The sequence below is a fragment of the Oncorhynchus mykiss genome, chromosome 10 (assembly GCF_057628025.1).
Source record: "Oncorhynchus mykiss isolate SJ-2025 chromosome 10, ASM5762802v1, whole genome shotgun sequence".
In the NCBI taxonomy this organism is placed as follows: domain Eukaryota; kingdom Metazoa; phylum Chordata; class Actinopteri; order Salmoniformes; family Salmonidae; genus Oncorhynchus; species Oncorhynchus mykiss.
In genome coordinates, this window is record NC_143031.1 from 46,759,467 (window position 1) to 46,773,662 (window position 14,196).

The 14,196-nt window shown below is 43.6% G+C and overlaps 1 protein-coding gene across 3 annotated transcripts; it reads left to right on the forward strand.

The window, feature by feature from the left end:
* Positions 1-1,212: 1,212 nt before the first annotated feature.
* Positions 1,213-14,003, forward strand: LOC110534088 (zinc finger Y-chromosomal protein 1). Of its 3 annotated transcripts, XM_021618751.3 has the most exons (9): positions 1,548-2,004; positions 3,438-3,534; positions 4,687-4,827; positions 5,405-5,740; positions 5,888-6,034; positions 6,143-6,226; positions 6,295-6,429; positions 8,165-8,311; positions 10,183-14,003. In XM_021618751.3, exons 3-9 carry the CDS (start codon positions 4,785-4,787, stop codon positions 11,448-11,450), a joined length of 2,160 nt encoding a protein of 719 aa, XP_021474426.2. In that variant the 5' UTR covers positions 1,548-2,004; positions 3,438-3,534; positions 4,687-4,784; the 3' UTR covers positions 11,451-14,003. The 3 variants fall into 3 exon arrangements, with proteins under 3 accessions (XP_021474425.2, XP_090042992.1, XP_021474426.2); XM_021618750.3 differs by lacking the exon at positions 4,687-4,827 and having other exon boundaries at positions 1,213-2,004; XM_090186866.1 differs by lacking the exon at positions 4,687-4,827 and having other exon boundaries at positions 1,266-2,004; positions 5,343-5,740.
* Positions 14,004-14,196: the final 193 nt, after the last annotated feature.

Genomic DNA, 14,196 nt, shown 5'->3' on the forward strand with positions numbered 1-14,196 from the left:
TACCTGGTGGGTTCATTGATCATTTGTGAGAGATTGAGGGCATCAAGCTTAGATTGTAGGAGGGCCGGGGTGTTAAGCATGTCCCAGTTTAGGTCAATACTTTTGATACTTCAGTATATTTAGAACCAAATACTTCTAGACTTTTACTCAAGTAGTATTTTACTGGTTGACTTTTACTTGAGTAACTTTCTATTAAGGTATCTATACTTTTACTAAAGTATGACAATTGGGTACTTTTTCCTTTTTGCACGCCACCCTGTCTGTGTCACACCAAACGACAAGCATCACACCGGGAATCTTCCCCTTCAGTTGGTCAGCTTTTACATTTACCGCTACCCCAGTAATCACTTTGCCCTTTTCTTGAGAGCAAAACAATTCACCTGTCTTGCCCCCATTCATTTAACACGGAGCACCTGCTCCCTCTGACCAGCAGAAACACAAACAATTATCACAAGACCACTACTGGTTACCCTCACAGATTTCACAGCACCCAACTCTGTTTTCACCCACTCTGTAACCACAAATGGATCAGCCAAAAGGCAAGGGTCCACTTTTTCCAAAAAGCTTCAGTCCTACTGTCACAGACTCATCTTTATCCTGACTCTCGGTGCAAGCCTCAGGCTCCGAGAACTTCACCACACCTACCACACTTTGCCCTCAATTCACTTCCATTTCTCCTGTCTTCAACTCACTCTTACACTTTCTACCATTCTTCTTTTACAAACCATCTCCATTTTTCCACCATTTTAACCTACTCAAGCTCAAGCTTTTCCCTCCTCTGCCTCTCTTTTCCCCTCCATTCCTCCTCCGTATTCCAAGTGTCTCCTTATGATAATACTGCACTTCTCTTGACATCTTGTTCTTGCCTTGTCAAGGGACACCATTTAACCAGCTGTCACAATCTCCATACAATCAGCTCAAACCCCTCGTGCTTTCTGGTGTTGGTAACTGGTTCGCCATGTTTAGAACATGAGGGCACAGAGCTCTCATCACGCTTTGAGCAAACAGGAGTAAATGCATGGCTCCCACTGATGACATCACAACATCAATGCAATTTAGAAAATACAATAAAATAGTTCCCTCTTGAAAGTAGTGTAATACATATCAAAATAACCTTAAAATAATACATGAAAATAAATCAGAGATGTTCAGTAAAATACAAAGTATATTTTACACCTGTTTCAGATGGGGACACTTATTGGAGAATAGGCTACCGTTTGTTTGTAAGTGTTGCTTCTACCTGAGGCCTGGGCAAAAACGGTGGTAGAGCATTTACTTCTGCAGCAGAATACACTAAGATCGAGCACCCTGACAGCTGGTCTCTCTCCTGCTACATTAAAACGATGTGCTGATATAGATCATCTTTGAAGGTATAATCAAATTGCAGGCATGAGAGAAGCTCATCAAGGGATATCAACTTTAAGAATAAAGAAAACGCCATGTGTCAAATGATTTGGATCAAGAAGTAGAAGTGGCAAATCTGGCAAATCTGTAGCTGTCAAATTAACCTGTAAAGCGGGTAGTAACATGATTAACCAATAGGATTAGATAATTGCATCTGGCTAATGGTAGGAGTAAATGTCGAACATCATCGCAGTTTGTTCGTGATTTTTAGCGACATACATGAATAAACTAAGCACACTATACCAGGCTTTCAAATGGTATGCAACGAAAACAGCCGCGATGTAAAATATCCATAATGGAGCGCAATTGCTGCGCTCCTGATCGTGGCCTGTCTATAACTACCAGCAGTTGGGTGTCCAGACTTCTTCCGCATTTTCCTACGACTTTCGGGCTGTGACGTGAGTGCTGACGGCGGCCTTGGTGCTGGCGGAGCTGGGGGCTGTAGCGATTATCAGTGGAGCTTCGAAAGTCTCGGCCCCTCCCTCCCTGCGCCACAGCGGCCCGCCCAGCTAGCACAAACTCCCGATTGAATCCTGCCCGAGTCTGGGGAAACCTGACGGCCTGGAAATCGTGAGAGGCCAACCTGTACTACACAATCTGGTAAGCAGGTCTTGCGCTTTTTTTTTTTTTTTTTTTATGTGCACGAAGCATAGGTAATGCTTAACATTTGTGATTGCATGTGCATTATTCTATGTTTCTATCTGAAAAGTGGAGAAGCGTACGAGGGGTTGTGCCTTTCTTGCTTATTTGGTCCCCGGCCTCAATAGGCCATAATTACGGCCTAGAAAATCAGCAAGGGGATTTTTCGAAACATCGGTAACATTATAGTCTATTAGCCAGATACCCCCCATAAAGTTGAACAGTATAGTTACCATGTTCAAATATGATATTGTACAGAGGTTATTTTTGCTCTGCATTAACAGCGCCAGTGGTCAAAATGTTTGTCCGGGGATCTCCATCAAAATGGCGCACATCTGTTTTTGAAAACGCTGAATGAAATATGCTTTAGCTAGGCAGGCTAGCCGCCATACTTAGCAATAAACCTTTCGGGTGGCTCGCGAACTTGCTAACATTAGCTATGCACTTATGTTTACTATCGCACGGATGTGTGGGTTGGGTCAGATGTCATGTTTCCCTTGACGCTAGCTAGCTCAAAGCTGCCTTTCACTTCTTTTTTTTTTTTTAAGAACTTGAACGACTACATTTAGCTAGAGTCTAATCTTTGATGTTATGTAACCATTTTACTGCGACCGCCAGATACTTTTGAAATTCAATTTTTTGACCTTTTGTCTTAAATGTTGTCTTTTTGTGTAACTATCTAGGTAAATTACAGCAAGCGCCATTTTTGTACTGAATTTGTTCCCATTTAGACTATAGTTAAAGGTTTGAGTTTGTTGATCTAATTGTGCGTGTCCTCATGAAGCATCACTGCTTGTCTCGCTCTCCCACGCTGTTGTGTGCCAGACCACTGCTGTCAGATTTGACCGTGGGGGAATTGGGATGAAAAATGTGCTGCGTCGCTCAAAACCTCTTGTTTATCTCTCGGTGCATTTCGGCGAGTAAACCGCATATATTTTTTCACTTTGCATGACTATGAGGATTAAGATCGATAGATAGTATTTGCATGGCTGAAAACATCTCTCGTGACGTCAAAGCACATTACAACAAAATAAGGATTTTATCTTTATTATCACAGCTTAAAAAACCTAATCACACAGCTGCCTATACCCTTCCTATTTTTTGGTTTAGACAGTGTGCCATGTAATATAGCTAAAATAGTTTAGAAGTTTACCACCAAATAAAATACAGACCAATATAATTTATATCCAGAAAGATTAGGACATGACTACATTTTCACAGGAGGGGAAACACATGGGGATAATGATACCTGTTACATTGTAACAATATGTATTTCTCTTTAAGGAGAATAATAATTTGAGTGAGATTTAGGATTTGAATATGGTAGACTAATATTTTGGGTTAACCATTAGGCCTATGTGACTGTGATTTGACTGGTCAATTCTTGCCTCCAGTGCTGCAGTGACAAATGAGGTGTAAGGACAATGGATGAGGATGAGACAAGGCTTGCACTCCATTCCCAGGATCCTAAAATCATTCTCCATGGATCAGGTAATAGCTACGTTTCACTGAGCATTCAAGTATTTCCCTGTACTGTTTGTTATGCACAAAAAATAAAACTTTTCTTAAAAGCTTTTTTTTTTATATAGCTATTTTCTTTGTAAGAGTGCATTCATACAGTGGCTTATGAAAGTATTCATACCTCTTGACTTATTCCACATTTTGTTGTTACAGCCTGAATTCAAAATGGATGAAAAATATATTTTTCTCCCATCTACACACAATACCCCATAATGACACAGTGAAACATGTTTTTAGAAATTTCTGCACATTTCTTGAAAAGGAAATACAAAAATAATCTAATTTACTTAAGTATTCACACCCTTGAGTCAAAACATGATAGAACCACCTTTGGTGGTGATTACAGCTGTGGGTCTATCTGGTTAAGTCTCAAAGAGATTTGCACACCTGGATTGTACAATATTTGCCCATTATTCCACTCAAAATTCTTCCAGCTCTGTCAAATTGGTGGATGATCATTGCTAGACAACCATTTTCAAGTCTTGCCATAGATTTTCAAGCAGATTTAAGTCAAAACTGTAATTTGGCCACTCTGGAACATTCACTGTCTTCTTGGCAAGCAACTCCAGTGTAGATTTGACCTTGTGATTTAGGTTATTGTCCTGCTGAGAGGTGAATTAGTCTCCCAGTGCCTGGTGGAAAGCAGACTGAACCAAGTTTTCCTCTAGGATTTTGCCTGTGCTTAGCTCCATTCAGCAATTCTTTTTTATCCTGGAATAACTCCCCAGTCCTTAACGACTACAAGCATACCCATAACATAATGCAGCCACCACTGTGCTTGAAGATTGGTACTTTGCCACTTTTTTGCAGTATTAATATTTTCCTTCTTTTCACTGTGTCAGTTAGGGTAGTATTGTGGAGTAACTGCAATGTTGTTGATCCAGCCTCAGTTTTCTCCTATCATAGCCATTCAACTCTGTAACTGTTTTAAAAGTCACCGTTGCCTCATAGTGAAATCCCTGAGCGGTTTCCTTCCCCTCTGGCAACTGATTTAGGAAGGATGCCTGTGTCTTTGTAGTAACTGGGTGTATTGATACCCCATCCAAAGTGTAATTAATAACTTCACCATGCTCAAAGGGATATTCAATGTCTGCTTTTATTTTTTTACCCATCTACCAATAGGTGCCCTTTGTGAGGCATTGGAAAATCTCCCTGGTCTTTGTGGTTGAATCTGTGTTTGAAATTCACTGCTCGACCAAAGACTGTAAAAATGCGACCTGATGCGTCTCTGCTTGACACTCAGCATTAAGGAGATAGATTGGGGTAAGGTCCTGCAATAGACTCACGTCCAGTCCAGGGGGTACATCAAGCTACATAAACCTGCCCTATGAGCTGTTCCAGCTTGCACAAGCCATGGCTCGTGCAGGGCTACTTACTGTGTTTGAAATGCATTGCTCGACTGGGGGACCTTACAGATCATTTTATGTGTGGGGTAAAGAGATGAGGTAGTCATTAAAAAATCATGTTGAACACCTATTATTGTGCACATTGAGTCCATGCAACTTATTATGTGAATTGTTAAGCAAATTTGTACTCCTCAACTTATTTAGGCTTGCCATAACAAAGGGGTTGAATACTTATTGACTCAGGACATTTCAGCTTTTAATTTTTAATTAATTTGTACAACTTTAGAAAAGCATAATTACACTTTGACATTATGGGGTGGGTAGGCCAGTGACAAAAAAATCTAAATTGAATCCATTTTAAATTTGAGCTGGTGCACTTGTTGAACAAGTCAAGGGGTGTGAATATTTTCTGAAGGCATTGTATGTCTGCAGCGATATGTTTATGTAGGCCAACACGGAAGATATCCACCTGTTCCTGTGTTGGTGTGTTCCAGATGAGGGTGGTGCTGGAGGGGAGGAGTTTGTGGTGGAGCTGCAGGAGACGGTGCTGGTGTTGGAGGGGGAGGGGGAGGGAATGGCGGTGCATGGGTTCGCTCCAGAGGAGCTGGTGATCCAGGATGCGGTTGAGGACGTGGTGTCTGAGTATGTGCACTGCGACGAGGACGAGGAGGTTGCTGTGGAGACATGTGTGATGTCGCTGGAGGGGGAGGACGAAGGCGTTGCCATGGGGGACATGGCTGAGGATGAGATGGTGGCAGACGGGCATGCCCAGGATGAACTGGACCCAGAGCAAGACACAGACGGCTGTGGGGACTACCTCATGATCTCCTGTGAGCACCATCCTGCTTCACTTTTCCAGTTCTGCATCAATAGCCCTCACTCAGTCACCTGGCCTCTTATAAAGAAAACATTGCAGTCAGACTAATGATCAGTAGTGAATGGATCTCTTAACTCGCTCTCTTTTCATCTCCCTCCAGTGGATGAGGCAGGCAAGATGGTGTCAGACGACGGCACAGAGGTGACTGTGGAGGGAGCCGTGGAGGACCAGGTGGAGAAGGACGAGGATGGCCAGGAGGTGATCAAGGTGTACATCTTCAAGGCAGACTCTGGGGAGGATGACCTGGGTAAGGAGACATTTGAATCATGTTTAATGCACTTAGAAAGAGGGATAATATAACCCACAGTAGTTGATCACTAAGAGTTATTAAGACATTGTGTGGATGTCTGCGTAGGAGAAACGGAGGACGCGGCACTGACGGACTCTACAGGCCGAACTCTCCGAGAGAAGATGGTGTACATGTCTCAGGGGGACCATGGTAAGAAATAAAAATCGGTGTGTGTGTGTGTTTTACGATTGTGTTACAACTAGTGTGTTTTCCTGCAGGTGCATCAAAGATATCTGATGAGGTTTACATGGAGGTGGTGGTGGGGGGTGAGGAGCCAGTGACCCATGAGCGGTCTTACGATGGCACGGCTCTCAGTAAGGACTTCATGCCTGTGGCTTGGGCAGCCGCTTATGGTCAGTGACACACACTATTATATACAAATGTATCGTTTAACAGGGCAGATAAAGTCTTGTTGCTCTTCTGTACTCTCTAGTGATAAGTACAGTGCATTTGGAAAGTATTCAGACCACTTTCCTTTTTCCACGTTTTGTTACATTGCAGCCTTATTGTAAAATGGATTACATGTATGTTTTAATTCTCTTCAATCTACACACAATACCCCATAATGACAAAGTGAAAACGGGTTTTTAGAACATTTTCCAAATGTATATAATAAAATAAAAAATGAAATACCTTATTTACATAAGTATTCAGGCCCTTTTCTATGAGACTCGAAATTGAGCTCAGGTGCATCCTGTTTCCATTGATCATCCTTGATTGGATTCCACCTGTGGTAAATTCATTTGATTGGACATGATTTGGAAATGCACACTCCTGCCTATGTAAGGTCCCACAGTTGACAGTGCATGTCAGAGCAAAAACCAAGCCATGATATCAAAGGAATTGTGTGTAGAGCTCCAAGACAGGATTGGGTCGAGGCACAGATCTGGGGAAGGGTACCAAAACATTTCTGCAGCATTGAAGATCCCCAAGAACACAGTGGCCTCCATCATTCTTAAATGGAAGAAGTTTCGAACCACCACTCTTTCTAGAGCTGGTTGCCCAGCCAAACTGCGCAATCAGGGGAGAAGGGCCTTGGTCAGGGAGATGACCAAGAACCCAATGGTCACTCTGACAGAGCTCTAGAGTTCCTCTGTGGTGATGGAATAACTTTCCAGAAGGACCAACCATCTCTGCTGCACTCTACCAATCAGGCCTTTATGGTAGAGTGGCCAGATGGAAACCACTCCTCAGTAAAATGCACATGACAGCCTGCTTGGAATTTGCCAAAAGGCACCTAAAGGACTATGTCCATGAGACACATGGACATAGTCTGATGGTCTGATGAAACCAAGATTGAACTCTATAACCTGAATGCCAAGCGTCAAATCGGGAGGAAACCTGGCACCATCCTCACGGTGAAGCATAGTGGTGGCAGCATCACGCTGTGGGGATGTTTTTCAGAGGCAGGGACTGGGAGACTAGTCAGGATCGAGGGAAAGATGAACGGAGCGAAGTACAGCGAGATATTTAGCGAAACCTGTTCCAGGGTGCTCAGGACCGCAGACTGGGGTGAAGTTTCACCTTCCAACAGGACAACAACCCTAAGTACACAGCCAAGACAATGCAGGAGTGGCTTCGGGACAAGTCTCTGAATGTCCTTGTGTCCCAGCCAGAGCCCAGACTTGAACCCAATGAAACATCTCTGGAGAGACCTGAAATTAGCTGTGCAGCGACGCTCCCCATCCACCTGGCAGAGCTTGAGAGGATCTGCAGAGAAGAGTGGGAGAAACTCCCTAAATACAGGTGTGCCAAGCTTATAGCATCATACCCAAGAAGACTCAAGGCTGTAATTGCTACCAAAGGTGCTTCAACAAAGTACTGAGTAAAGAGCCTGAATACGAATGTAAATGTGATATTTCAGTGTTTTATTTTTAAAACATTTGCAAAAAAATCTAACCATGTTTTTGCTTTGCTATTGTGTGTAGATTGATGAGGGTGGGGACAATTTAATCAATTTTAGAACAGGGCTGTAACATATCAAAATGTGGCAAAAGTTTGAATACTTTCCGAATGCACTGCATCTCTGCTCTAGCAGTGTTGAGAGAAGGTGTGCATTTGCATTCAACGTTTACGATGTGATTCCAGGTTCTGAGGACAGTGAAAGCTGTGAGAACCGGAACGGTGCCGCCAGTGCTCTGCTGCACATTGACGAGTCAGACGGAGTGGACAAGGTCAGCAGGCAACGGAACAAGAATAAGAGAACAAGGGCTGAGCCTCGCCAGGTCCAGACAGGTACGTAGCTGTCAGATGGGACTGAACTACAGTCAGGTCCCAAATTTATTGGCACCCTTGACAAAGATGAGCAAATAACACTTTAAAATAATTCATACAAATAGTGAGCGACACTACAATTCCAAAAGTATGTGGACAACCCTTCAAATTAGTGGATTTGGCTATTTCAGCCACACCCGTTGCTGACAGGTGTATAAAATCAAGCACACAGCCATGCCATCTCCATAGTCTTCACATTGGCAGTAGAATGGCCTTACTGAAGAGCTCAGTGACTTTCAATGTGGCACCGTCATAGGATGCCACCATTCCAACAAGTCAGTTTGTCAAATTACTGCCCTGCTAGAGCTGCCCTGGTCAACTGTAAGTTCTGTTATTGTGAAGTGGGAATATCTAGGAACAACAACGGCTCAGCCGCGAAGTGATGGGCCACACAAGTTCACAGAACGGGACTACTGAGTGCCGAAGTGCGTAAAAATCTTCTGTCCTCGGTTGCAACACTTACTACCGAGATCCAAACTGCCTCTGGAAGAAATGTCAGCACAATACCTGTTCATTGGGAGCTTCATGAAATGGGTTTCCATGGCCTAGCAGCCACACACAAGCCCAAGATCACCGTGCGCAATGCCAAGCGTCAGCTGGAGTGGTGTAAAGCTTGCCGAGCAGTGGAAACGCGTTGTCTGGAGTGATGAATCACGCTTCACCATGCCCGTATGCATAGTGCCAACTGTAAAGGTTGGTGGAGGAGGAATAATGGTCTGAGGCTGTTTTTCATGGTTCAGGCTAGGCCCCTTAGCTCCAGTGAAGGGAAATCTTAACGCTACAACATACAATGACATTCTAGACGATTCTGTGCTTCCAACTTTGTGGCAACAGTTTGGGGAAGGCCCTTTCCTGTGTCAGCATGACAACTCCCCTGTGCACAAAGCGGAAATGGTTTGTGTTGAAGACCTTGACTGGCTTGCATAGAGCCCTAACCTCAGCCCCATCGAACACCTTTGGGATGAATTGGAATGCTGACTGCGAGCCAGGCCTAATTGCCCAAAATCCGTGCCCGACCTCACTAATACTCTTGTGGCTGAATGGAAGCAAGTCTCCGCAGCAATGTTCCAACATCTAGTGGAAAGCCTTCCCAGAAGAGTGGAGGCTGTTATAGCAGCAGGGGGGGGGGGGGGCAACTCCATATTAATGCCTATGATATTGGAATGAGATGTTCGACGAGTAGGGGTCAACATACTTTTGGTAATGTAGTGTATGTGCAGATACAAAAGTAATGTATATTGTGTGCATTTTTTTTTTTTTTTATTGCTCAGAGAGACATTTTGCTTAACAAACAAAATGCATCTAAAAGATAGGGGAGGGGTCAAAAATATTGCCACCCCTGAATTCAATATACCTGCCCCCTTCCCTTGCGAGCATAATGACACTGAGCATTTTTCTAAAAGGTTTTATGAGATAGGTGAACATATTGGAATGGGTCTTAGACAATTCCTCCATACAGAATCTCTCCAGATTCTCCAATGGGAGTTTTGAGATTCTCCATTGTAGTTTTGAGATTTATTTGTTAAACAAATTCTCTCTCTAAGAAATTGTATTAGTATAAAATAATTTTCCAAATTTTTGAGCATACAATATAGCTCAGTATTTGTGTTGTTATTTTATACAGTCGTCTTTGCTCATCTTTATCAAGGGTGCCAATCATTTTGCACCTGACTGTATATGTTACTGATTCTATGGGCTGGGCAACTGCAGGTCATTTATAAAGTCAGCTGATTGCCAAACTCACTCTGCACAGGTTTTCACACGTTTCATTTCTGAATACAGATCATGTGATATTTGGGAGTCATGAATTTTGTATCTGTCTCCCATTCCAGCCATCATTATTGGTCCGTATGGCCAGCCTCTGACCGTGTACCCCTGCATGCTCTGTGGCAAGAAGTTCAAGTCGCGAGGCTTCCTGAAGCGCCACACCAAAAACCACCACCAGGATGTCCTGACCAGGAAAAAGTACCAGTGCACGGACTGTGACTTCACCACCAACAAGAAGGCCAGCCTTCATAACCACATGGAGGGGCACACGCTGAGCAGCAAGGGTCTGTTTGAGTGTGAGGTGTGTGGCAAGGAGTTCCACCAGCAGGCGGTGCTCTTCTCGCATCGATTGCAGCACCACCACCGTGAGCCCAAGAGTCCGGTGCCTTCACAGGCCAACAAGATGCACAAGTGTAAGTTCTGTGACTACGAGACGGCTGAACAAGGTCTGCTCAACCGCCACTTGTTGGCTGTCCATAGTAAGAGCTTCCCCCACATCTGTGTGGAATGTGGCAAGGGCTTCCGGCACCCCTCCGAGCTGAAGAAACACATGCGCACGCACACTGGCGAGAAGCCTTACTCTTGCCTCTACTGCGACTACAAGTCGGCTGATTCCTCCAACCTGAAGACTCATGTCAAGACCAAGCACAGCAAAGAGATGCCCTTCAAGTGTGAGCGCTGCTTCCAAACGTTTGCTGAGGAAGAGGAGTTGCTGCAGCACGGGCTGACGCACGAGGAGGCCAAAACCCACCTGTGTGCCCACTGTGAACACAAGAGCTCCAACTCCAGTGACCTGAAGCGCCACATCATATCGGTGCACACCAAGGACTACCCCCACAAATGTGCCGTCTGCGATAAAGGCTTCCACCGGCCGTCTGAACTGAAGAAGCACTCTGCGTCGCACCGTGCCAAGAAACTGCACCAGTGCCGACACTGCAACTTCAAGATCTCGGACCCCTTTGTGCTTAGTCGCCATATCCTGTCGGTCCACACCAAGGAGCAACAGGCCTCTCCTGAAAAGAACGGGGCCAAAAGGACCTTATTGGGGCCTTCCCCTGCCAGTCCACCGGTGGCAAGGAAGCAGGTGTTGGTACCTGGTGCTAGTTCTAGTGCTGCGGGCATGGCCAAGGGGCCCAGGGAGAGGAGGGTGTACCAGTGTCAGTACTGTGACTACAGCTCTGGGGATGCCTCGGGCTTCAAGCGCCATGTGATCTCCATCCACACAAAAGACTACCCCCACCGCTGTGAGATCTGCTCTAAAGGCTTCCGCAGGCCCTCGGAGAAGAGCCAGCATATCGCACGCCACCACAAGGACTTAGTGCAGGCAGAGTGACCCTGGCACAACCTACCCCTTATACCACAACAAAAACACAGATGGAACCATTACCACACCGTAATCAATTGTATGTATGTGTGTATACTGAACAAAAATATAAATGCAACCATTTCAAAATTTTTACTGAGTTAAAGTTCATATAAGGAAATCAGTCACTTGAAATAAATTCATTAGGCCCTAATCTATGGATTTCACATGACTGGGAATACAAATATGCATCTGTTGGTCACAGATGCCTTAAGAGTAGGGGCATGGATCAGAAAACCAGTCAGTGTCTGGTGTGAGACCACCATTTGTCACATGCAGCGCGACACATCTCCTTCGGATCTCGCAATGGTATCTCTGCATTCAAATTGCAATCGATAAAATGCAATTTGGTGTTCGTTGTCTGTAGCTTATGTCTGCCCATACCATTACCATGGGGCACTGTTCACAATGTTGACATCTGCAAACCACCCGCCCACACAACGCCATTCACATGGTCTACGGTTGTGAGGCCAGTTGGACATACTGCCAAATAATTGAAAAGAAAGTTGGAGACAGCTTATAGTAGAGAATTGAACATTTAATTTTCTAGCAACAGCTCTGGTGGACATTCCTGCAGTCAGCATGCCAATTACACACTCCCTCGAAACTTGAGACATCTGTTGTGTGACAAAACGTCCCATTTTAGAGTGGCCCTTTATTGTCCCCAGCACAAGGGGCACCTGTGTAATGATCATGCTGTTTAATCAGCTTCTTGATATGCCACACCTGTCAGGTGGATGGATTATCTTTGCAAATGAGAAATGCTCACTAACAAGGATGTTGACAAATTTGTGCACAAAATTTGAGAGAAATAAGCTTTTTGTGCGAATTGAACATTTCTTTGGACTTTTAGTTCATGAAACTTGGGACCAACACTTTTCATGTTGTTTATATTTTTGTTCAGGGTGTATCTGTCTGTTAGCTGCATTAACATGGAACATCTTCTGTTATTATTACCCCAGAGACTCTCAAGCTAACTTTTCTGCAACTGAAAATGAATATAAGTGTACATATACCTGGGGAAGGCCTATGGAATCAGGTGACAAAGCCCTGTACATACTTGCACTTTGTCTGCATGTCCCCCTGCTGGTGAAAGTGTGCATTGTAGGATGTGCAAGATTCTGAGGTCTTTCTAGCTTCATACATTCGTTTTTACTCCACAGCCAACAGTCCAGTTATTAAAGTAGCAACTTTTAATCCTACTTTTACTTGTTGACACACAACTAAGACTAAATGTAATCTACAAGCTGTATTCACACAATGAAATGGACATTCACCTGCTGTGAAAAAGCAGGTCCACTGTGCAGAGTGGTTGAGATGAACTCTTATTCGAATAGCACTTGCCAATATATTTAATGAACTATGAATGCAGTAATCATGAACTTGTGAATTACACCTGATGCTTTGAATGCTGAGACACTGAGAGAATGTGTTTTTTATGTGGTTGAGTGCCAGTTGTGAGGGATGTGTCAGTTAAGACACATTGCTGTAGTGTCTATACCCTATGCAAGTCCTGTCTACTTCCTGGTTCAAGTCCCGTACTGTTTTTGAATGGGCGTCAAGCTTATGTCATCAAATTCATGAAAATGTGTTATTTTAAATTGTCACATATTTGTATCCGTGGATTAATTCACCTTTATCCAATGGATTTTATGATTTTTTTTATTACGGAATATTGAAATGCTATTGGAAACCCTATTAAAGGCATCAGGTATAAGTAAATTAATCCACGAGTACAAATATAATTTGACATGTCTTAAATAACCACATTTTCATGAATTTGATCATGTAAGCTTGATCCCCATTCAAAAAACAGGACTTGAACTAGGTAATAGGTGGGACTTTCATAGCGTGTTGTGCTTCGTGGTGCTCTGACCCCACATCTCCATGTCATCATATCTTTGTTGCTTTGAGAACTGTCTGTCTGGTCATGGACAATGCCTGATGAAGGAGTTGACTGCATCATAGCAAATAGCCATGTCCATTGTAAAAGTTGTAGTTTCTTTCAGTTGATTCACTTCTTTACACAAAATGAGATACTAGATGTGGTTGTTTTTCCCCATGGGGGTGGGGGGGGAATCTAACAGGTAAGCAGTATCATTTAGAACCAACCCCTAAACCCATCTTCATACAGATTACTTAACCCCTAATAAGCTTTATTATCAGGCCCCTGAAATAGGATGTAGCGCCAGCAAGGCCTTCAGAGTTAGATTGCACTAGATCTGGTACCACAGACTCATGACCACAACATACTTCCTTTACCCAAACACACATCGACTTATGCCAGTGGCCAGGGAGAGGCATTAGTCCCCTGAGGAGAAATACAACTTGTAAAGACTGGTGGTATATTTGTACTCGCTTCGACAGTTCCTTCCCCTGTGGTCATTTTTGTTTTTATATTTATTTCATCATCATGAACTTTGTTGTATAATTCAGTGTAACTAGAATTCTATAGGAGGTAAATTATTGTTTTGTACACATTTGTAAATAAAGTGTGTAGATGTAAACCCTTAACAAACAAAAGGAGGAATCAGAGCTGTGTTATGGATGTACTGGCAAGAAGTAGGATAACATTTTCAATAGAATGATGGTGCACCAAGGTTACTTTTAGAGCTGGGTTTACATTACATTTGATCAACACAGACTTCTAAAGCAGCTAACGTTACATCTTAGGATCAGAGGTATTAAATACCCAACATATTCTAGTCATCCGACG